The 25,059-nt window shown below is 42.0% G+C and overlaps 1 protein-coding gene across 1 annotated transcript in view; it reads right to left on the minus strand.

Moving 5' to 3' along the window:
* The window catches only part of CDH20 (cadherin 20, type 2), a 53,825-nt gene that overhangs the window by 23,110 nt on the left and 5,656 nt on the right, over window positions 1–25,059 (minus strand). The window contains exons 2-5 of the mRNA XM_010184447.1: window positions 13,737–14,124; window positions 6,878–7,172; window positions 5,082–5,201; window positions 1,421–1,588 (exon numbers count right to left, since the gene is read on the minus strand). Coding sequence (XP_010182749.1) covers window positions 1,421–1,588; window positions 5,082–5,201; window positions 6,878–7,172; window positions 13,737–13,979 — 826 coding nt within the window. The 5' untranslated portion in view covers window positions 13,980–14,124. The remainder of the gene's footprint in view (window positions 1–1,420; window positions 1,589–5,081; window positions 5,202–6,877; window positions 7,173–13,736; window positions 14,125–25,059) is intronic.

Raw genomic sequence — 25,059 nt, forward strand, 5'->3', positions numbered from 1 at the left:
GTATAAAGTTCTGTTCCACCCTGAACAAGGCTTTGAGATCTCAGAAGCTTGCCTGTTTCTTTCAACTTCACCAGTTACTCTATTAAAATATACTGCCTCTCCCTACAAGCCCTGTCTTGAGCACATCTGATGCATCACTAATTTGCTTAGCAGCAAGCCTGGAGAAAGAGAGAGCTGCTATTTTAAAAGCGTGTTTTAGAAATATAAATATTGTATCTAAAATACTTCTCTGCCATCATATTTTATGTTCAAACCTTCCTTACTGCACCTTCCTCTTAATTCCACCAATTATTGAGGTTTATAAGGCAGAATAACAGCAAGGGTGGGTTTTAATCTATTCTAATTTTTCTTAATAAGAGTTTGATATCAAACAGTTACAATCCATGCCACTTTCAAAACAGCGTTGGCAATGGTGAGTTCAAGAAGTTGCTCTGACAGAAGAAAAGTAGAAGTTGATGCTTCTTGCTGATCTCGGTGGAGTGCTTTGATTTACCCCTGCAACATGCAGAAACAGATGGAGAAGAAGAACAGCAACAAAAAGAAGTGCAGGAGTTTTCATTTCTCAGCTAGATGAGAAAAATGGCAAAACCAAAATGGCTTGACTGATCTACACCACTAAAAGAATCAGCTTTCTTTAAAAAAAAAAGAAAAAAGTAGATCCTCTGGAAGATTCAGTTCAATCAAACCTGAAAAGTTTCGTTCAAATTTTTAACAGTAATACTGAATTATGTAGGTAAATTTGCTCTAAAAGAATTTTTAAAAGAAAGAGCGAAACACTGCAAATCTTGCTTTGGGATTCACTTCTGTAAATACAACGCAATGTTTCTGATAGGAGAGGAGTTGCCTATTCTTGCATTCCCTTAACTGTGGCTGTTAGCTATATCTCGGGATTTAACTGCGTGTTGGTTTAGATGAACCTTTCCTGGAGAGCAGCCTGCGTGGCAATGCACTCCACGCAGGTGGCGCAGCCACCAGACGCTCCCCTGCAGCGGCCTGGCTGAGCGCTGAATGAATTATCTCTCCACTTCCAGCACCGCCACATGAACCTGATTTGACAGACATCCTTTTGGAGATGGGATGAAAAGAGAATCAGGGCAGCAATTAGCAGCCAAAGCCAATGGCCATGTCCAGGAACACAAAAGATCTCCTTCTTTCCTTTTTCTGTAAATTAATTTCCCACCCTTAAAAAAACACACAGTTGTTTTAGATGATTCTGGAGGTCAGAAACGTCTTCCGAAAGACAAGCTGGTGAATGCTCCCTTTTGACATTTTCTGAAAGGGAAGTTCCTTCTTTGACATGAAATTCTGCCCACCTCTAATTGTCACTATCCTGCATTTGAAAATGGCTGTAATGAGAGCAAACAGCAGCTGTGTAACTCAGCCACCCCTTTTTGCCCGCCCTGACGCCGTGGGTACTCACTCTGTGGAAATCTGGGTGGATTGTCATTGACATCAGAGAGGGAGATGTTGACTGTGGTTGTTCCAGCTAATCCTCCCAGCTGTCCACCCATATCCTTGGCCTGGATAATCACTTCGTAATACTCTTTTGCTTCTCTGTCCATGTTCATTAGAGCTGTCCTAATTAAGCCTGTGAGATTGGGAAGGGAAAGGGGTTTTGGGAACAAAAGAAATGGCAGTTAAAGAGTACACAAACAGCTTGGGGGTGGTCTTGCTCCTGAATTGTGCTCCCTATGTCAAGATTGAGACTGCATTCAGTAACACCACTCCTGGCCAAGTAAAAGTCACACAAATTAAATCTAGGTTAACAGAAGGTGTGAATTTTAAAGAAGCCCAGTTAAAATGCATCAGCTGGGGGGCAAGGCTGTCTGTTCAAAATTAACATGTTGCTTTCCAAAGGAGCTGGAAAAGCATTTAAGGAACAGTGTGCGCTATGCTGAATTAAGGCCTAGCCCTGTACGACTATGTCCACACAAAAGGTGGATGTGATAGGTTAAAAGAGACATCAGGGAGAGTTTTCCAGATAATCCCATGACACGCAGTCCCAGAGGCAATCAGAGCCCACAGGCTTTTGCTCAGGTCCTTCAGGACCCACACCGGGGGCTACCAGAACAGAATCTGGGGAGATAATGGCTGCTTGGGGCAGGTTGCTCCCGCACCGGGGAGGCAGGGGGTGGTCACTCTCCTCCTGATCTCCCTGCAGAGCCGTCCCTTTCGGTCGAGCCAACACTACTGCGAGAGGCCGTGAGGTGGCAGCAGCACTTCTTGTATGGAGGCGGCGAGGAGCCGGTCCGGGCAGCGCTGCCGATGCCGGTACCAGTGCCGGTACCGATGCCGATGCGGGTGCACCCACGGTCCCTGGCCTCTGCCTGCGGCACTGGCCTCGCCTCCTCCAAGCTCGCCGGGTGTCTGCCTCAGGGTTTGGATGCTCCTCTTTCTTTTTTCCTGGGATGTCAGATCTGTCGGTGATGGCGCTCCTTTCCTTTTCACCCGGCTGCCCCCACTGAACCCTGCCCTTCCCCAGCTCTGTCTGCCAGGACAGCGGCTTTCAGAGCTGCCAAACCTCCAGTCCTGCCAGTGCGACCATCTCCTTGCCCTTTGCAACACACCTGCCCCGCATAAGAGTCCCTGCTCTGCTGCAGGAGGGTCCCTGAGCAGGAGAGAAGCAGCAGCTGGTGAGGCAGCCCAGAGGATGCACTGCCAGGAGATACTTCCTGGGGCACTGATCGATGGCCCTTGCTAGACAGTGGCTGTGACACATTTGGGGTGCACTCCTGTGTGGGGTCAAATATGTGTCAACCCCAGGCACCGTCCCAGTCACATGGCTCAACATGCAGTACTTGCACATCAGGACACTGTTAACTTGAGCGATCTGCATTTAGTCTTTATTTTTAGCAGAAAGATAATGTATGGGTTTAATAAAAAAGCAGTAAAAAGATATTGCATTGGCAATTATCACTGTATGTAGAAGGGAAGAAATAGTGACCGGTGCTGAATAATTCACAGTGCACTATTTTAATCTTGATACGTGGAGTCCTTAAGAGGCTCATCCTGCAAAGTTGAGTGACTCCCATGAAGTGCTGCAGCAACTCCCATGGATATAAATAAGATATGAAAATGCTTAGCATTTTGGGAAGTATTTTCTCCATATATGAGTACTTTGTAGGGAATTTCCATTCCTGGCTTGTCCCTAATACAGAACAGGCTCGATCTAAAAAAAAAGACATCAGTGCTTAAAAGCTAGGCTCTGTCATGTCTATGTTTAGGGCCTGTGGTCCCTAGAGGAGGGCCAGTCCAGGACATCCAGACTCAGAGCCAGGAAGAGGTTCATGGTCCTCCAAATGGGACCCAGAGAAGCAGCCATGCTGAGCAGGGAGCCACTGATGCTGCTGCACACAACCGGTCAGCGAGGTAATGCTGAGGCTGGTGATGAATCTTAAAATGTTACTTAGGGCCATGGGAAAGGCTCAGGTGCTCAGATCTTCCAAAATAAATATGCTGGTACCATTTCTTTCACCAAACTGAGTGAAGTTCACTCTCTTAAAAAAAAAAGTAGTAAAGAGCAGAGGTGATGTCCTTTCTTTTCCATTACAGCCAGATGGTTTTTTGGGAAATGGGAGACTCAGGGGCCTTTGCCTACACTGCCTGAGGGGATTTAAATCCATGATTTTTTAACGTTCTAGGGGAATATGATCATGGACAGGCTGTAAAAGTATTCTGGAAAAGGGAGGAGGAGGCTCTCAGCTTTTCTTTGAAGTTGTGCCCCTCATATGCCTGTGGGGCCAGTGACAGAACATGAACAGAAGCATGCTTCTGGAACCAAGAGGTGTCATGAGGTCATGGATAAGGAGCCCAAATGCTTCTAGCAGAGGAGTGTATTGAAATGTGTTGCCCACTATTGGGTGCTTTAATCACTACTCATCAATATAAAGGAGCTAGTGATTGTTTGTTCTCTAGCTCTGTTTTAGAAGAGCATGAGAGCTAAAATTGCATGTTGTGGGTTACCGAATCCTGCAGGTGGGTTTGCACTGGGGAAGCTGGTTAGGGTCCTGTGCCTGAGATGGAGAAATGGTTTCTAGCTCACAACTGCACTTAGCGTAAATGGGTGCCCTGTTTCCCACTTGCACAAGCTGAGGCAGATCTGGAAAGAGATGCAGGTCTAAGTGACTAGGAAGTTAGTAAGTGGAGAAAATTACCTTTTTCTATGTTAATACCAATCAAGTACATGATTTTGGACTTAAGAGCCTATCTTCTGTCTAAGTTGCACTCTAGCAGTTAAATCTGTACTGGATCTGACCCTGAATATTGCTGCTTTGCTTTCTTAGAAATCATTCAGTACTTAGCAAATCCATGATTATGCCTTTATTTGTCTGGGGGTGATAACTTGATTACAAAATGAACATAACTGGTTTATTTCTATTGTAAAGAGCTGAGGAAATAATGTGCCACATACAAGTTTGTCTTTGGCTAGAGCACCTACTCCATAAACTGCTAACTTTCAGAAGTAGATTATGCAGTGTTTTTTCTATTTTGTCCCCTAGGGCTCAGCAGTGACTATCGTCTCATGAGTATCTGACCTTAGCGCTACAGATGCCCTTTAGAAACTGTCAAAACCTGTCAGATTCCTCTTTTGGATATAAATCTTGGATATACACAGAAAAAAGAGAGAGAAAGCAAGCAAAGCAGAGTGGGTGTCCTATAGATAAATTTAAGGTTATTAACAAGAACACCCTTAGGTAAAAATACTCCAGATAACTTCATCCTTTAGCCTGCACTTTCCAGCTCTGGTCGTTTCATAAATTGTTTTTTTCCATTAAGCCTTGTTACCAACCAGACCTGCTGAAGACAGGTTGCAATGACAGAAGCCAAGAAGAATATTTACAGTACTAAACCCATCCAGCTCCCGAGCTGCAGAATACAGTCATTCAGATGAATATATCACTGCAGAAAGCACGTTCAGGAGCTCATTACCACAGCCTTGCTTTAGCTCTCGCACAGCGCTGCTCTAGCTTGGCTCCAAGCCATAGAAATACATTTCTCTGGCCACAGTCATGATGCACTGCCTTTTCTAAACTTTTTCTTTCCGATTTCATGCTGCCTCATTCCATGAGGAAACAACGTACCTGTCCGAGAGTCCACAGAGAAATATGGTTGTCCTTGGAGAATACTGTACACTACTCTCGCGCTGTTCCCATAGGTTGGGTCATCAGCATCTGACGCTGTCACCTGGATAACAGAGGTGCCTGACAAAAAAACCCATCAGGTAAGACCTTGTGGGATAAAGAGCTGCCATGAAAAGTACATGGTTCAAAATAAATAGAAGTGCCTAACAAGAGCTTTCCCACACCGAACTTCTTCATTTGATTCTCATAGTGCTTGTGTTTCTTGCTCATACTTGTATCTCATTAGCACTAAAAGAATTAATAGGCATAAATTCATCATGTGTCTATAAAAAGATATAAAAAAGCAAGTACTCTATGGATCACAGTTACAGAATTGCTGACCTAACAGTACTTCATTATGGTTTGCAGATAGCTGGTAGTTATATATTGCTTGCTACTTTTCCCCTTTTCTTGACTTTAAATGTTATTTAAAGCAGCTCAAATAAGATATATAGCTATGCTGACATAAATCATGAATTGCTGCAGTGGGCCCATGGATGCTGTATGTTGACTAAGGGACAGAAATTGTACACAGTGAGCACAAAGGGTTGTATCTCTGAGATAATCTCTCTGTGGGATTGCAGTTTACATTGTGCGGCCTAGAGATTATACCCCGCTGAAGTGCCTTTTGGAACCCACACAGATGCATATATATTTCTTTTCTTCAATTGGTTTTCAAGGTCTGCTTCCTCTGAAGCTAATAATGGCTCGCAGGTGATGTAATTTATCAAGAACAAGGAGAAGGTAAGGCATAACTGTTTGAAATATATGTGAGTTTTGACTCCTTAAAATGTCAGACAATGCCTTTATGAATGTATCTAGCCTTCTACGCGATGTTTTGTCTTAGAAACAAATCTAGTGTTACTAGGTACACACTGGAAAATAAACCCGAATTCAAGCTAGCCATTACCATTAAGAAACATTATTTCTGACTGGAACTTTTGTATTTGATGCTTGTCTCTAGCTTTATGTCAACATAATATTGAAGAATGAGAAGTTGAAGCATATCTGTAACTTCAGGACATGTGATTTATGTGGTAGTGTCTCTGTAATAATGTCACAGACCCAAAAAGCAATAAGCATCTCCGAAAGAAAGACAAAGTCTAGGAAAGCAGTACTTTATATGACTATTGGATTTGTTAAATGGAAATGGTTTCTCCTGACTTGTGTAGGTAGGAAGGCTGCTGTTTGTCTTCTGTCTGCATTGCAGAAACAGGACTGTCTTTGACATGATCTCACCCTCTAAAAGTGGTTCCAGAACCTTGGGATCCACTGCACTGTGTTTAGTGCAGACTTAAACAGATTAGAAGGAGCAGAGCTGCTAATTATCGTTGTTCTCTCTCCATGATTTCAAAGACTCCTGGACAGTATTTCAGCCCTCAGTATGAACTAGAATAGATTCCTAAAATTGTGCTATTTTCTGAATGGTAATGGATGTCTAATGGCCATTACTGTTTTCACCATCTGACAGCAGGGAATAAGGGGCACTAGGTTACTGCAAGTTGTCTGAGGATAGCATGTTCAAATTACACCTTTTTTTAGCTCTCCTACTTCCCTTGGCATGTTGTCTTTCAGGGGGGCAGCTGTAAAGCCTGCCATCCCTCTTCTGTGGCAGCCAGGCACCCCTGGGGACGCCCTCCTGCCCTGCAATTCCTACTCAAGGGGCAAAAGCTGAGTACAAGGAGTCAGGGAAGTTATGTTTTAGACCACCTCCAATTTGCTTATAGGGGGAAGAGACTTCACAAAATCTTTCTTACCCACGGGTGACATTTCTGGAACAGAGGCTACGTAAGGTCCATCCAGGAACTTGGGTTCATTGTCATTGATGTCTTGGATTTTGATGATGAACTCTGACTCCGGTTCCATCGGGCGTCCTGTTCGCCTGTCCAGAGCCTGTGCCCTCAGGGTGTACTGCGACCTTTCTTCCCGGTCCAGTCGCTGAATGGCATGAATGTCCCCTGTGGTGTCATCAATTGTAAACACAATGCCAGCTCCCTCTCCCGAGAGGATGTATTTGATTGAACCATCTCCTCTGTCCATGTCAGAGTGGAGCTGTGGGAAGGGACAGGATTTAGTTAGACCATGAGCTGGGCAAGCAGTGGCTGAGACACTGAGCATGTGAGTGTCCTGAGCATTTTGGTTGCACTGTGGGGACTCACAAGCTGGTTTTGGTGAACTTGTTTTGCTGAAAGAGGCAAATAGTCAGGAAAGTCTGCATCACAGAGTTGCAATTAAAAACCCTCTCCTGTCTTCCCATTTCTGCACCCACAGCTGTGCCAAAAGAAAAGGCAGAGACATCCAAACAGGAACAGTCTCTGTGCCTTTTTGAAATCTCACTCAGCACAAGAATTGTGTTTTTGCCTGGTTGCACTGGCCACTGAGAAGGACACTGCCAGGCTTGGGATAAGGTGAGGACAGCAACGCTGCACGCTGTGCTTGCTCCCCTGGCTTAGGAGGAGTCAGATATTCCAGGGGTAGCATAATGGTGGGGCAGTGGAGGTAAATCTGTTTGTGATCAAGGGGAAAGCAAATGAAAGAGCTATTCAGTAACTGTCACGATTCAGATATATTTCGGTTTTTTTTCCATGAAAATTTGAGCAATAAAAATTTGTCTGGAGACTTACATCTTCAGGAAAGAATTACTGTCAAACAGTAGGTAAGGTAAGCAGTGAGGGCAGTGAGGAACATTTATGTCCATGGCAGGCTACAGAGATGAGAGGCATCCCAGATTTTCTAGGGAATTAGGAAACAGATTTATTGCATGACTGCTTATTAGTTCTGAGCCACCACAGATAGCTGTGAATGCAGCAGAACAGAACAGTAAATGTAGTGCTAATTATAATCTAAAACACAGAAATAAATCATCCCAGGGACTACCATTCTGTTAAACACCTGGTTCCCACTCATATGCTGGGAGGACTATCAAAAGACAAACAAACTACTTAATTTCACTAACACTACAAAGATCCTTATCAGTATGCTCATACTTCCATGCTTTTGAGAAATAGAGCATAAAGACCAATGGCCAGAGATGGTATTGGTTCAGTCTCAAAAGGCAGGAAGGCAACAGACCTGAGGTGCAACAATCAAAATGGAATTTTCAAGAATGGCTCAGGTGTGAATACCATTTTCTAGTCTGATTATAATTTTGAGACATGAATAAAGAATAGATTAAGAAAGTGGTCAAAATGAGCTGGATTCAGTTAAGCACATTTTTAAATGCGTATGAGCTAATCAGCTCACGGAATATGGTCAGAAATAAGTGTGTTTAATACTCTGGTGATCTCAAAGGACATAGGAATAATTGTGGAGGATGGGGCCAAACATAGGCAAATATTTGTATTGGAGAGAAAAATCTTGGAATAATAAACTGGATATATGAACACAGGGTCAGTAGGTTTTAAAGAACGTATACAAATAGAAATGGATAATATGTGGAAAAGTGGAAGTCAAACCTGATGCATTTGATTACAGGCTGTTCACTCTATAAAGAAAAGAAATCTCATTGCTGAGAAAATTAAAAACACAGAAAACTTTACAAAAATTTATCACACAGGAAAAGGTTTTATAGGGATGTGGACAAATCGTCTTATCTGACCTAAACATTTCTAATGCCAGTGGAGCAACTCTTCAGCTGTTTTAGGGAACATGGTCCCATTGACTTGGGAGCTGAAAAACCATTTCCCTCAGAGAAGAATCTGGTTGCAAGATGCTTGTTTTCTGGGGGTTTGTTTCCCTATTCACGTCTTGGAGTGCACCACATGACCAACACAAAACTCGTGTCTGCTACTGATTTTTGGGTAAGACTGATTTTGGCTGAGATGGGATCTATATTGTTTTCCATGGCACGCCCCACGCCACAGACAAGTCTGTACATGGGTGGCCCGTAGACTCTAAATGACTGCTGGGACACTGAATGTTAAGGCCAGGTACTCATCTACTGTAGTAGTGCTGCTTCTAAAGGTGCAGGTCGTGACAACGGCCTTGTCAGGTCATTGATATTTCATTTAATCGCTTTGCCACTGCAGTGGCTACTGCACTTGAGAAACATTGGTGCTCGGGAGGAATGCTGGCAGTTCTCAGATGATGTATCAGCTAAATGGAGGAACAAGCCCAGAAAAATTTGGCAGTGGCAAACAGCTAAATGTAGATGACTGCCATGCGTATTCATTCACATGCAGGTGCCAGGACTGCAAACTGGTGTATCTTCAGGAAACACCATCTTGTGATTACTTTAAAAGAAGACAGTGGTTGTCATTATTCACTCTAAACACCCATAACTCAGAGCTTGTCACTGTAGGAACTAGTAAACAGGATGCTTCCAGAAGGAGGACACTATTAGAGCTTTTCGAATTGGTTCAGAACCACTAAGCTTCATCTTGAGCATTTTTTTTAGTGCATCAGTGAGAGAATGCAACTGCTGAGACAGATACAGATGTTAGACTTGATCAGGGAATTAGAGCTGGGCCTGATGGAAGAAAATGTGTTTTGGAACATCAAGAAGTCCTCATCAAATAGGAAAAAGGAAAGAAAAAGAAAGAAGTCAAACTCAAAGTCAAAGAAAAGGCAAAGAAAAAAAACAGAAAAGAAAGAGAAAAAGGCAAAAAAAATGAAAGAGAAAGGGAAAATGAAAAAAGAAAAGGAAAAAGAAAAAGAGAAAAGGAAAAGGAAGAGAAAAGGAAAAAGAAAAAGAAAAAAGAAAGAAGAAAGCATTTTTTAAAATAGAAGAAGGTGTTCTGGAAAATTCAAAAGAGTTAGAAGAAGATACTGAATCAAACTCATGGGTTAAATTACACCTTCTGTCTGAAGCCCTATTTAAAATGAATACAATTGTATAGTGAGCAAACAGGGAATGAACATGGCACACTAATAAGAACTGGGGAGTACAAGAGGATCTCTGTCTAAGTGTGATTTGTTAAAAGCACTGGTTCTCAACCAAGACTAGACAGTAAGGAATGCTAGCAGCACTTCTGCCGCTCCTCATATAACTCTAGAGAAGCAAAAAAGGAGCATAAAAGACATAATATTTTGAGACAGCATTAAATCTGAAAGAATTTGGTGTCTGAAGGGACTAAAGCTCACACCATGGCAATGACAAACCCAGTACCAGGATCCTGCAGTTTGGGGTGTATGTAGAAGTCGCTGTGTTGGAAAGGTGATCCAGTTTTCAGCTGGCTCTCCTTTATGGGTGGTGCAATAAATTGTGCTGCCATGTGGCTGACATAGAAGTAGGAGGAATTCATTTGTACTTTCTCCTCCATATTACAGAATGGACTATGCGAGGAATAAAGCTGAAAGCTCCTGAGAAATTGTTAACTGTCAGTCTGGGTTGCTCCTTTTGGTGATGATAGTACAAAAGATTAAGGAGGCTACATCTGCATCTGAATGGCACATTTCCCTGCAAAGGACACATGGAAGAGAATGGTGCTGCCGAGGGCAGATCAGGGGCTCTTGTGGCTCTGCTAACCCGGCTGTGACTTCATCCTCGATGTGCTCTCCCTTCTCTACCTCCAGGGAGGTTAGCACCTGCAGAGGATTTTTGTGAGGATGCATGAGTGAGTTTGGTTGATCTGCAGTGCTAGTCTGTTGAAAGGATGCATTTTATTCATTCATTCAGCTGCTGTGTTTCAAACACCTCTTTCCTTTGAAACAGGATTAGGGAGTCTCCAGTATGGCAAATGGTGAAGTCTGTCCCCAGTTCAATTACTGACACAGTTCAGGCTGCTGGCTGAATGTGGAAAATACCTGCTGTAGCAAATGTGGGGGCTTTGGTCCATCCTATTCGCCAATAATGACTACCTCTGGGAAAGCTGAAGCCTTGTATTTATCTGTGACAGGACCGTGAACCCTCTGAAGCTAAAATACTTTAAATTAGCATAATGAGTACTGGAGAAAAGCAAAAAATGTACTGTCTTCACCTCAGGAAGTTTCTTTTCATTGCCGTGTCCAGAAAATATTTTGTGCCTTGCCTTACATTTACATAGGAAAGTACATTTTTCATAGCAGCCTTGACAATCATGTTAGGCAAGCCTGGACCAATGATTCAGGTCAAGGTACTTTTTAGGTTGCTCCAGTCGCACATAGCTAGCCAGAAACAGCTGCACAAGAGCATCACAAGAGTCCCTCTCCTACAGGAAGCCTCTAAAGTAAAGAGTAAATTCACCTGAATCTGTTCAGTCTTACTCCTTCTATCAAGGGCTTGGGGATAGCAGATGGATAAAAGCAAGTCCAGACTAGCAGGATGTTTCAGAGTGCCGTGGGTGGTATCACTTAGAAGAAGCTCTGCCTGGCCAGCTGTGAGGCCCAGGGCTGTTTTGGAGGCCTGGCGCTAGCAGCAAGCAGTAGTCTGGGAGTCCTTCTACACCTCTGCTCTGTGCAAGACTTTCCAGAGCTATTTCTGAGTCAGCCTGGGGTGACCTGGGTTGAAAAATTTCTGTCCTGCCAGATCGATTAATTCAGCACACAGCCTATTCCCTGCTGACCCCTTTCCTAAGGATCTCTAAGACACAAGCAGCACAAACACAGGCTGGGTGATGAATCGTGGTGGGCTGCAGCTTATTCTGAGAGTCTGTGCCTTTGGCTGTATGAAAGGAGGGGAAGCCTTTCCCTCACGGCAGGCCCCACTGCATTCATCCCACTGCTTGGTTGGATATACTGCACCCAGTTCAGGGATGGGAGAAGATTAAACGTTTGATCCCCAGAGGCCCATTTTGGCAGCAGAGTTCCCTGGTGCCTGGCCTACATGGAGGCCTTCAGACAGATCCAGCCATCTCAGGTCAGCAGCGCGTAGGGCTAAATTGGCCCTGTTAACTGTGGGAGCTAATTAGCTCTGGTGCATCCCTATGCTAACACAGCCGTGGCATAGACAGCCCTGGGGGAGAGCTCATTCATGGCAACTTGGGCCTTTGTGTGGTGGACACAGACCATGAAGAGTTGTCTCTGCCTTCCCCTGTTCAGTGGAGCTGAGTGGCAGCAAGCTCAAGAGCATTGCTGACCATGCCAACTTTTGTGCTCCTAATGACACAATCGAGTCTAAAGCAAAGATGAGGCGGCTTCTTACAGTACTGGTTTTAACTAAAATTCAGCTCACAGTGCAAGCCTGGAGTCATTTCAGATGAAATGGAGTATGTGAAATAATATGTCTGGCCCTTGTTCCAAAGCTGGGAATTGCATGAAAACAAATACTAATTTCTTTAATCAATAGAGATATCAAGAGCTGAAAAGCTAGGTGCAGAGATGAATGAAGACTAATGAGGTCTCATTTGGCAGCAATCACTAGCAATGCCATTGCTGTAGGAGGAAGGAGAGCACATCTTGCTGTCAGTCACACAGGGATAAATCAGGAGGTCTTTTGAAGCCCGTGGATTCATTTTGATTTATACTGGTGTGACTGAGGGTACAGTTTAGCTCTTTGGTGTTTCAGAATGATAACTACAAGTCCAAAATGGGCGTCTGGATATGCTTTTTTTTTTTTTCCCCTTCAGATGGATAGCTTGGAAGGAAAGAGCAAGCTTTGATCACATAAAAATAAGCAATGAAATCTGAAGGAATTGTTTTCTGATATCTTTCTTAGCTCTTAATTTGTCATATCTACCTATAAGTAGTCTACCCTCATCATAGCAATATCTGATCTTCTAGGCATGTAAAGACTTAATCATATTGTTGAAACACTTAAGCACACTGACTCTTCCCCTCCCCACTTTTTCCAGATTTGTCACTTTGGTGTAGATTAGAAGAAAATGTGGTGCTGCCCATAAGCCTGTGAATAGCAGGGTCAATACTTTAAACAATTCAAAGTCTCTGAAAACAGTCAGAAAACAGAAAAGAGAGGATGGTTATAGTGAGGCAGATTGTGAGGGCAGACATCACTGGTCTGATTTCCATCAGTTTGTTCCTCAAGAAACTACAGAAAAGTGAATGCAAGAATACTACTAGGTAGATGGGGTGACATTAGGGATCCATTTTACACATATCTGTACTGATGGGTAGGTTCTTGGGGGATAAGGGGTGCAGAAATAGGACCCTGCATGGTTGGATTTAATGAGTTGTCCCTCTACCCTTCTAGATCTGGAACAACTTCTCTGTAGTCCACAGAATTAACTTCTGGTCAAGCTGTGGTAAGCAAGATGATGTCTGACCCTTGAGATGTGCAGAAAACAAAAAATGAAATGTCAGTTTTCAAGAGAAACTGACTATTTAATTTGATTGTGAATTTCAGCTTCCATCTGACTTGATCACAGACAGAAGCATGATCACAACCCCTTCCTTTCTTTCCGTATCCTCGTCAATATAACCATGCTTTGCCTTGACATTGTAGGATTCCCAGGAAAGACCACTGCAAATTCTTTTAACACTGCCTCAATTACAGATGATGATGGCTGCAGCACATCTCTTTGAAACAGGCAAATATTTTGGCAGCCCCTTGAAACAGAAATTCTTCCCAACTGAAGGGTACACTGGTAAAAAGCTCTTGGGAGCAGAAGTAAAATTAATGTGGATAAATTCACTGCCAGAAAGATGCTAAAGACACTTAGGGAAACTTCCCTTGTTTCATCACAGTCTGCAGATACAGAGATGCAGACACTCTGTCAGATACCCTCCTGGTGGTGGTCTTACCTTCCCGACGTAGAGAGGGTCAGTTCCCGTGTACTCCTCCAGAACGAAGAACTGGTTCCACACCCAGCTCCGCTTCATGCGCTGATGCAGCTTGTCCGACAGGTTGTCTTCTTGCCCCTCAGTCAGGGGTCTGGCACTTCCTGACAGCACAGTTGTAGTAAGGTCCATCAGTCCCCAAAAATACAAGGAGATGCCAAGTCCAAGCAAGTTCTTTACATTGCTCATTCTACCCGAAGTCCACATCCGTGTACTAGGGCTGACCTAAAAGTCAAAATGCAGTATCTTAGATCCCTTGAGAAGAAAGTAGTAGGTCCTGGTGTTACAGTCAAGAGCAGTGCAGTCCTTCGAAATGTCCAAGAGAGATCCTGGTTCTGAGAATGGCAGTCTCCTGTAAAGTTAAAGGAAATTCATAGCAGGATGTCTTTTTTCCCCAAGGTAAAAGAGTTTCCTCAATAGACAAATACTCTATAAAATATTTAACCTTCTATATAAAACATAATGACAGGATGCACATGTTCTGAAACTAGGGAAACTATTACCATATAAGCTGCAAAGCTGGAGCCTTAGATATAAGAATCGTCAGGGTTTAGTCAATAAGTAAGAGTTCTCTACTTTGCGAACTTAAGCTGTAGTGTTGCTCTATGGTATTGATTGGCATGAGTTAAGTGCATACTCTTTAGAAATATTTATGACCAGAAGTCCTTAGAGAATATTTAAAAACAGTTCACTCTGGAAAAGTATAATAGCTGGTGAACACTTTTTGGCAGCCATTTTTCTCTTTCTGTTTGGAAACTATGTCATTGTCATTACACACGCACACACACGTCTACATAAATACAGATAGTATTGCTATATTTCAAACCTTGAATATAATTTCTAGAAGCTCCAAGCTACTTTAAATTTTAGTTATTCTTTCAACCTCCCTGTTGCTTGAATTCAGGTTTCACACTCTGCTGCCTCCTCTCTGAGGAGCTGATTGCTGCTACAAATGCAACATTTCTAGAATTTGAATGGTCAGTTAATCATTTTATAACCCACAAAAGGTTTCACAGTGCTGATGGTCACATGCTATTGTGTGACACGTCCAAGCAAGTCAAGCTAACACATGTTTTCCTCCCCAAGCCTGAAAGACCTGTTTAGGCAGAGGAATGCTGACCTCTATCAGAGGACACTTTTCTCATCAGTTTAGGATCTTTTGTTGTCATGAAGTCAGTTTACTTGGTGACCTCACTCCAGACTATGGATTGCATCAAATCTTCACCATTTTGCTGCGTTTAATAATGTGGTGTGGCACTCAAGTTACTCTGTCAAAAGACTCCATAAATCCTCTGTAGGCCTAGTATTTTTGCTGTTCTTTTCAAGAACTCTTTTTTTTCTCTTTTCAGGACAAATGGACTCATTAGGAAAGGCATATGGGGCTCTGAGGCTTAAGCAAGTAGTTCACACTTCATTTCACTGCTGTTCTAGACTTAAGTCTTTAGGCTTAATTAATTGTTTCATTCTGTGGAAATAAAATGTAGCGGGAGATGTCTGTCAAATATTTCTAACTGAAATGCTTCAAAGATTTCAAAATTCTAAAAAAATATTTTAAAGAGTTGAATGATAATATTTTGAAGTGAAGACTGAGACAGTGCAATGTTTTCAACAGAGAAGAAGGGAGTGATTGAAAAATCCCCAGCATCCAAGCTGGTGTAAATAGAGGCCTCGGTGCACTCAGAAATCTACTGAATCAGTAATTCAGAATTTAGTCCAAAAGTTGGTTGAAATCTGAAAAAGGCAGCTTAAGTCTGGAATAGATGTCCACAGGGGAAGTAAAGACAAAAAAACTGTTTATGTTAGACTAATTTCTACACAAATTAATGTTTCCAAGTATAAAGCCCAGAAGCAATATGACTGCACAGTGCTGCTAGTCTATACACTTGTGAAGTGTAGCAAACAACTAATAGGCCCTTTACCTTGAAAAGTTTACAACCTAAGGCTCAATAGATACAACAGAGAAAGGGCAAACTGTAAGCACAGAACATGGTAAATCTCTTCTAAGCAGAGCAATGTACAGAACCACTGGTTGTTTAGACATTGGCTATGTAATGTGCTTATTGTCTGCAAAGCCAAAGTCTGTGGACTTTTCTAAGCAGTACAAGTCCAGAAGGACCCCAATAATCTCTGTGTGTCTGTCACTTCATGAAGAAGCTGGCAGCTGTTTGCGAGGGGCAGGGACAAGGCTCAGCTTGCTGGATATCCACAGCCAAAGGAGACCAAGAACTGTGCGTGCAGTGCTTGCCTATATCTGTCCCCTGAATCCTTAGCTCCCACTGACCAATACACATTTACACCAGGGAAAGGAGACTGAAATCCTCTTCATACAAGGTACTTTCACCTTGCTCTTGGAATGTTGTCAAAATTAGGTTTTCTCAGCCAAGTCAGGGGAACATTACTGACACGCGTGTTTTGCTGGCGAGTAAACATGGAGAAGGGCCTCCCAACACCCCTCAACGTGACTCGAGGGAACCTAGCACAGCCTCTGCCATGCAGCAGGACGGGAAAGCAGAGGCAGGCTAGTGGCTAAGGTTCCACCTAGAGATTTTACTTTAAGAAATTCCATTTACTGTACAAGTCAGTTATGTTTTTCTGCATGTGACAAAAGAGGTGATACAACATGATGGACCAATTCCTGTGGCAATGAGAATTGTGTTTGTAGGTGAACTCCCAAGCCACAAATTCAAAACTAATGGTGCCAGATGTCTCCTGCAATTAGGTTTAGCCAACAAGGATCAACAGTTTTCAGGCAAGGTAGTATTAAGACATGGTTAAATAAACTTGCAGAGGTACCCATATACCCGTAATGAGGCAATAGTAAAAGAAATCTGATCATCAGGATGCTTTTTCTGTATGTGTGCATTATATCAGCAGAAAGCAAAGTAAGTAGAAGCAGTGAAATTAAGGCCGTGAGTAGGGACATGTATGCTTCAGGCTCTCTATGATAACAGCTTCCGTCATTTTAATGTCATTCAGCATCGCAATGCAGTTCCATTTCCAACCTTTCTGGAAAATAGTGTGCAACTCAGTGGCTCCCAGGAGCAACATCCCTAAGAGCATTTCCTGTTCCCAATGCAATCTCATTTTGAGGTATAGCAACTATCAGGAAACTTGCCATTAAGTAATGTAAAGTCTTGTAAAAGCTTGTTCCTTCCCTGAGTACCAGTAATTTCTCCATTTAATGCTAGACCATGGTGGCACAATCATATAATTTTGTAGGAATGGAAGAAAGCACTAGTGATGAGGTGGCACACAATTTTTTAATGTTAATACCAGGGTTTCTGGTGTCTCATGCCTTCAAAAACTGTGAGCAAGCAGGCTCAAACCTGTCTCATTTTTTTTCTTGCCTAAATGCAAAGTACTACTATTAATACCAATGTTTAATCAAGAGTGGTTAAGCCTCTGTCTCTGAGGCTGAAGGAGAATGAATTTTTTTTTCTGTCTCAGGTTCCCAGCTGGCATAAAACGAATGAAAAACACCTTTGCTAACTTCTAGCCTGCCTTGCTGTTGTGCTTTCTAGGGATCCTTTCCTGCAGCTTCACCAGCCCCAGGTGTATACTATTTGCCTCTGGATCTGCAAGGCCTACTGGTCAATCAAGGTATTTCTCAGCAGTACAGAAGGCACTGATGTACATTTAGGGTTTGAATTGTGTGGTAGCACAAGTGATGGTGGAGCTACAGTTAAGGCCATGGATGATTGAGTCTTTCAGAGGATTCATGCAGATGGCTTCTTCACCAGCTGAGTGTGGTGGATGAGTACGTGGCAGTTGGTTAGGATGATAGCCGTATGCTTTGACTGTGCTAGCTTGGTGGGATCTGTAGCCTCAAGTGGACCTCGGTGGTTTTAGCCACAGATGGATGACACAAGCTTTGAAGCAGAGTCTGTTCGCCTGCCTCAGACTGGGTAGTTCCTTGTGGGGACATTAGGGGAACCAGTCATATAGAAAGGTACCTGTTGGCATGACTGAGTGAGACAGAACTGAACCTTTAATATTCTCTTATAGCAAGCTGCTGCTTGGAGCCCTCCAAAATCATTTCTTAAGGACATCTGCTAAGACGGATTTGAAGAGCCTTCGCTTGTCATATGAAATACATTATAGAAACATGTTTCATGGCTCAGCATGGCAATGTGCAAAGGATTTGAAGGCACTAAAGGGAGGGAAAACTTGTTTTCCTTGCTTATGCAAAAAAATTATTGAGCATGGGAAGACTGCATGACCAGAACTTGTGGGATTTCTGCAGAGGATATTTTATTTTTCAAGAACAATTTAAATGTTTCAGAACCCAGTTCATTACCCACACTTGAGTATCCTATTGTAATAGATTTAGCTGCATTTGTGCAGTTTAGATCCCTGACCCAAAGTGGATGCCTGTCTTGCCCCTGCTTTGTGATGAATATTTGATTACCAGCTCAGTTGTTTAAGTTGATTTCTTTGTTCTTACTTTGCAGACATCACTGAAAATCCTTTTTCTTGCCACTCAACAGTTACAAATATGGCTTTTGACTTCATAAGTACCCGTGAAGATTCAATTGAACTCTGTGCAACTGGTGGTCTATACATGGTACAAAGGATCTACCTAATTGTTCTACACAAAAGAGCCACAATAATGCACTTTCCACCATTGCAAATACAAATTTCTCTTTTAGCCCATATTATGAATTAAAGTAGGCATATTTCAAGTGTGAGCTACTCTTCATGCTCCAGTTTTAAAGACCTCCCCCAACACACATTTGTACTGTAATTAAACTATTCCTAATTTAATATCTAATTCTGGGAAAAGATGAAAAGGAAAAAGAAATATCTGCCAGAACCAACTTCTAACATTTCTCACAAGTGACCCATTTATCTTGCTAATTCTGAAGAGAACAGCACTTCCAAAGAAAGGATAAAAATATTAATAGTGTGGATGACCATGTGGGCATCCAGAGATCTCCACTGGGACTAAAATGTATTGTGCTCAATACATATTTACATAAACGCCAAGAATTTTATAGTCAAAAAGCTCAGACTTGAAAAGGTTTATACACACGCTCAGTGTATTTGTCATGTTGAGCAAGCAGTCTCACAGAAAGTCAGTGGACTATTTGCATTCATAAAATTAATTATATGCTTACATCTTTTATGTCTGGTCTTTCCAATGGATTTTTGTTGTGTGGACCCAGCACTCATGAAGAATGTTACAGACTTTAGTGGATCCCATGCAGGCACATGCCTGAGCAGAGGCAATTCATTTGCAGGAGACACATTGCACTGAGAAAGTGGGGAAGATAAGAGGCAATCACTTTTAAACTCCCTCCTCCACTTTTTCTGTGCGTAAATACACAAATACATCTGATATTTCTAATAGATATATAAGTGTAAATATTTATTAGCAGCACATCCACTGCACTAGGAATATATTAATGGAAAATTATTTCTGTCTTTAATGACACATTTTAAGAGTTTTCCTCCATTATTTTGCCAGAAAGAAACCAAACAACTCAGTAGTGAACATACTAAGAAGAAATTTAAGTGAAGAGAATTCTCCAAGTGAGTTATTTAATTCATTCCTTGAATTTCTTGTGCTATTTTAAAACCAAGATGGGGGTGTGAGTAATGCACAGTTTTTTACTTCCCATTAAATTGATTATTCTTTTATGTTTTCACAGATCACTTATTATGTTTCCCATACCTTTAGTTGCTCAGAGCTTTGTCACAAAATGCCTTTCCAGAAACCCCACAGGAGCACCAGTCTGGTAAGAAAGTGCAGGTTGTATTCTGCACGCTGCAGACCACCCACAGTAGGTGCCTGCCACCAGCCTCCAGGGATGGCAGCTCCACTGAGCCAGGTTCTTAAGCAGTTTATGCAACCCTTGTTTCATTTTAGAAATCCTAATGCTTGCAATACCTGAGTTAGGTACCTCTAAACAGGCCATCTGATTATGGTCCTCAATGTTTTTGTACTACTTCTGGAACTTCACATGTTTTACTTCTGGCCCAGGCCAATCCTACTGTTATTATTACCATTGTTATACTTCTTGGGCAAGTCTAAATTAAAAGGAAAAATCTACAGGCCTTTGTTACTGTTTTTGAAAACAGACCGGGCCTGAACGTGTAATTTTATTTTTACTTCATTTTATTGGGATCTTCATAAATACAATGAAACTTGACAACATACCATATGGTGCATAAACATAAACTCAAAATACAACCCATTGTCATAAAATTACATCCACAGACCAGTCAAAAATCTCTCCTGGGACACATCAGTGAACTCATTTTACTCAAGATCTGAAGCCCTTCAAAGCTACAGAGTGCCTGCAGAGCGAAAAATCCCACAGAACGACAGAGGAAGTCCCATCGTATAAATCCCAGCCCTATGGTTATAGACACATAAAAAGATCAAAAGAATGAAACACATACACATAATCACACAGTAAACATTTCCAAATAAAATGATGCTGATAACTTATGTCGGGGGAGGATCTGATCCCCAGCTTTTACTCAGTGTGAGGTACTCCCGTAAGAGAGCAGGATGGAAGTACGAGAGGGTTTCAAAAGCTTCATGCTGGTCTAACTAACTGTGCCGAAGTCAGCCTCGGTAGGAACTAAGTGAGGCATTGAAATACATTGGAAAATCCAAATAAATTCCAGATAAAACAACCCTTCTTCAATCAAGGATGTACAAAAATATATAATACATATGCAAATCATACTAATTAAGCTTTCATTATTAAGGAAAAATTCCTGTTAGTTCTCACAGTCTTCTGACTACTTTTGCCATGCTGTCAAGAAAAACCCTGTACAGGTGACTCTAAATTGTGATGTTCATGTAAACTGCCATAACCCTTTCAAGCACATTCCTTTTTTTAATAGCATAAAGTCCCTCCTCTCCCCCACAGCGTGACCTTTCTTGCTTGCTCTGCAGCTGTACCAGGAACCTTTGCTCAGACCTGTCTCAAGGCTCCCAAGAAGTGTATGCACAAATCTGTATTTTCCTGTCAAGAATGAGAGGGCCGGGTGGGAAGGGTGAAATTTCCTATGCTGTAAAAAAGGAAGACAGAGAAGGATGGGTCAGGCGTGGGGCAAAGAGCTCATGCCTGTCAGAGAGACAAGGTTTCTGTGAAGGCAATGAGAAGATGAGATGGTGAATACTACGGTGACCACCTGAGCTCTGCAAGCTGAGAGGCCAGCAGGGATAACGCTCAGGGATGCAGCCTGCTGCCCTAGGCAGTGGAGTACTTATGCCCTGAACAGAACCTACTCAAAACTGTTACAGACCTCTCTGAGAAAAGAGTGCTAATCCCTTCCCTCTGTTTTTTGACTTGCTTCCTTCTGCCCACGTCCCTCCCCTATTCCTGGTCCTGAGCAGACGCCTTGCCTGATCTGCCATACCCCTGCAGTGGGATAAAACCCATTCCTGTTGCACACCTGGAATGCATTTTGAACCTGAGGTGTCCCTGTCTGTGCTCCATGGTGGCTACATGTCATGGTTCAACCCAGCAAGCACCTAAACACCACCTCGCTCCCTCCTCACCTCCCATCCTGGTGGGGTGAGGGAAGAGAATCAGCAGAGTAAATGTAAAGAACTTGGCAGCTGAGATAAATACTATTTAGTAATTAAACCAAACAGAAACAACAACAACAACAACAACAATAATAATGAATTGTAACAAGAATAGGAACAATGATAATAAAGCACCATAAGTTATACCCAGCTCACAAACAGCAGCCCCTGGCCGTGCACCCACAAAAACGTGACAAGGGAGGCATAAGCTTCAGGAACTGAGATGGGCCATCACCACGATCACAGCCATATCATCTGCCCTGGGTCACCTGTCCCGGAGAATCCTGGGCTTTCGCTTTCTCCCCATCCTCTTGTGCAGAAAGAAGAGGGAAAAAAATAAAAAGAAACTATGGAAACATGTTTAGGAGGAGACTGAAAAACAAAACCTTGAAAAATATAAACATCTGCTGGCAAGAACTAAAACAAAAAAACCAACTTATCAGCTACTATCATTAGGGAAAATAACTCTATCCCAGCTAAAGCTCTAATATCAACTTATGTTAACGAAATCAACCATTGCAGTTTTCTTATAAATCCAGCTCTGCTGAAACATTAAAAGGGAATTGTACAATTCAATCCCAGCAAAACCAGGAGACTATGGTAGCAAATCATGTTCCTTAGCTACTAAACATTGCATTTTGGGTATGCTAGTCCCCAGGATGTGACATATTTCCATGTAGCAGTGAAAACTGGACTCTTTCTTATCCCATAGCTGCTGGGTTGACAATAAGGCTCTCTGGTATCCCCTAAATGCCAAAAATGGGAAAAGTGTTATCTCCTATCCAGAGACAGATATGAGAAGCAGCTGTCTGTCTGGAGTGGATAGAGGTAATTCTTCCCATGCATGAAGATAAAAAATAATGATAGGTGAGGGCTTATGTGCTGTCACTGGTGAAGACGACTTCCTAGTGACATTATGACTGTGATCCTGGTTAACTTGGCATTTTATACAGCATTTTGACATGTTACAAATGGACCAAAACCAACCCTCTTTCAAAAGCAGCTGTTGAAGACAAAGAAGTGAATGGGTAATTTCTTTTTCCAACCAGAAAACTATATTTGGGCATTTCCCATAATTGTATGCACCCACTGGCACATAGTGTTGGGGTTTTTGTTTGGGTTTTTTTTGGTGTTTGGTTTGTTTTCTTTTGTTTTGTTAAAATCATGTCTGTATTCATAGAGAAAGGACTATCTTTAACCTACAAAATAGCTGTATGTGCTCTAAGAGGTGACAATCTGTCCTCTAATTTGTATTTCTTGAGCCTGACATTGATTAAGCTGTACAACACTGGCATCTGTACCTCATCCTGACCTCAATGAGTGCATCATCTGAACATGAAGACAAGCTACTAACCAACAGGATGAATGTTTTCAAGCCAACTTCAAGCTGCTCTCTGTGAAATCAAACCAGCAAAAGAAACAGAAGTCTTACAGCTTCTTTCTCTATCTGCACTGTTAGAGTCTACCTTGTTCATATCATCTAGCTTCAAAGTGTTTCTAGAAATACAGAATATGAGTGCTTGGCCTTCACAGGATACTTTCAAGCTGAAAGAATACAGTAAGAAGGAATAAAGATGTGCTGACCTCATTTGTCCTAGAACTGTTCTAATGCAGCAAGAATAAGGTTCATAAAGCCTGAAAAACAACCTCAGATGCTTTGCATGCCAGCCTCTAGATTCTGGTCTTCAAACTCAACTGTTGCAGTCTCCACAGGGAGTCGATGTGGGGTATTACCTAATTGTCCTCTATACATGTGACATATACTAACAGTACCACTCATGAAGAGGACTCAATTATCAATTTTCTGTCTTCTTCATAATCCCCTGCAGGGACATGTTCCTAGCTTTCCCAGCTCCCTCCCAGTTCAAAAGATGAGTATTCTGAAAGATGTAGCAGTTCTGCTGTCTGGATTGCTTAATGGCAATCAAAGAAGAACTAACATTTACTAGAATATAAAATATTCCTTAGGCTTTGTCTTGCTGGCAAACTCCTGGCTTGGCAATTTGTTACAGGTGACTTTCAGATGAGTCTCCAAAACCCAGTGCTCCATCTGTTTTAGTATTCAATGTGTAATGGTGATGTAATAGCAGCTTTTGTAAGAGCTGAGGTATTCTTGGCCAAAATTTCCATCCTTCCATTATCTGCTGTGAACCATCTGGTTGTTGTCCTTCTTCCAGGGTAGGATCTTTTGCAGCTGTTTTGAGTCTTAGTTCCCAAGAAAATGAGTTTATGCAGTGATATAATTCACCAGTGTTCCATTAATATTGTGAAAGACAGATAGAGATCCCAAAGATTACTGTATTTCTATCTTCTCCCTGGGAATTCGCAGGTACAGACCCAGATTAACGATCCCACTGAGGAAAGGATGAGCAATTATACTGTCTCATTGGCCAAGTGATAATCTTGCATGGGATTCCAGAGTAGTAATTGAGGTGTTTTAGCTGGTATGCTAAGGAAGCTGGAAGGAGCTGGAATTATTGCATGCATGAAGGAAGAGTTATGAGGAAAAGAGATAACCATAATAAACCAGGCTTTGTATTTCTGCTTCTCTTCACTTGTTTGTTTGTCGTCTTACAGGAAAATTTTATCCATATATAAATCCCAGGGACCACCCCACTGCTAAAAGCCTTCTTAGTGAAGGTCATTCGGGGCCTCTTGAATATCTAAGCATACCTTCCCTTTAGGTAGGGTGACATCCGCCAGTGTACGAAGAATTAATGACCCTGACCACAGCACATAAATACAGGAAGACCATACTGACAGCAACTGCATGGGACATGAAGGTCCATTTCTCCCACTGTCAGTAGTCACTATATGCAATCAGAAGAGAGCAAGAAAATGCAAGGAAATGCAGAAAATGCAGGAGGGCTTAAAGGACAGCAAATTAAAATACATTGCAGAAGAACATCCCAAATGAGACTGCAGCTTTGCTGTTAGCCCATCCGTGTGTGCAATGCAGCAAAAAGATTTTTCTTACGTACCTGCTAAATCCATTCTTACTTGTGGGTCTGCATTTTTAGTAGCCAGTTCTCCACTGTACCTTTCAAGATAACCAGGATTGCCCTGCCAAAACAGATTTGTCCTCTAATGTTGAGATTTTTGCTGGTACTTCCAAATAGTTAAACTCCCTTTCAGTATGCTTTGGAGGTGATAGTTCAGAAATGAAAGAAATTCTAACAAAAGAAACTTGACATCAGAATAGCTGTGATTAATAGCAGCAAAGAGGATTATACCAAGAAGCTTGAAAGATAGTGCATCCCAAATGGAAATGGAGTGGGCTTCTAGTCTGACACAAGTGAAATCCTAACCAGAGAAGGTGTAAGGAAAGCAGAAAAAATGCTATTTTTCTGAGATATTGATCTATGGGTTGCTGGGAAAACGTACAAGACTTAAAAGACATGTGCGTGCAAACTTAAATAATTTGCCTGAAAGACAGTTGCTCAAGGAAACTTTACTTCCAGGTGAAGATGAAAAATCCAGTCTCAATATAATTCGTTTCTTTCTTTTTGTGGGAGAAATTAGATTAATTAAATATTTTGTATTTGAATTTTCAGAGCTGGGAAGGAGAAGTGGAAAATAACTAACAATGGGAATATGCACCATTGAGGTCAATATTGTGATACTGCTTGGTACATAATCTTTAGTTAATAATAAAAAATAAGACGGTAATGTTGTGAGATGCCGGAAATGGTGAGAAGAATTCTTTGCTGACCCTTGTGATCACTTTATACACTGAAG

Source organism: Mesitornis unicolor, unplaced genomic scaffold, assembly GCF_000695765.1.
Source record: "Mesitornis unicolor isolate BGI_N332 unplaced genomic scaffold, ASM69576v1 scaffold870, whole genome shotgun sequence".
Classification (NCBI taxonomy): domain Eukaryota; kingdom Metazoa; phylum Chordata; class Aves; order Mesitornithiformes; family Mesitornithidae; genus Mesitornis; species Mesitornis unicolor.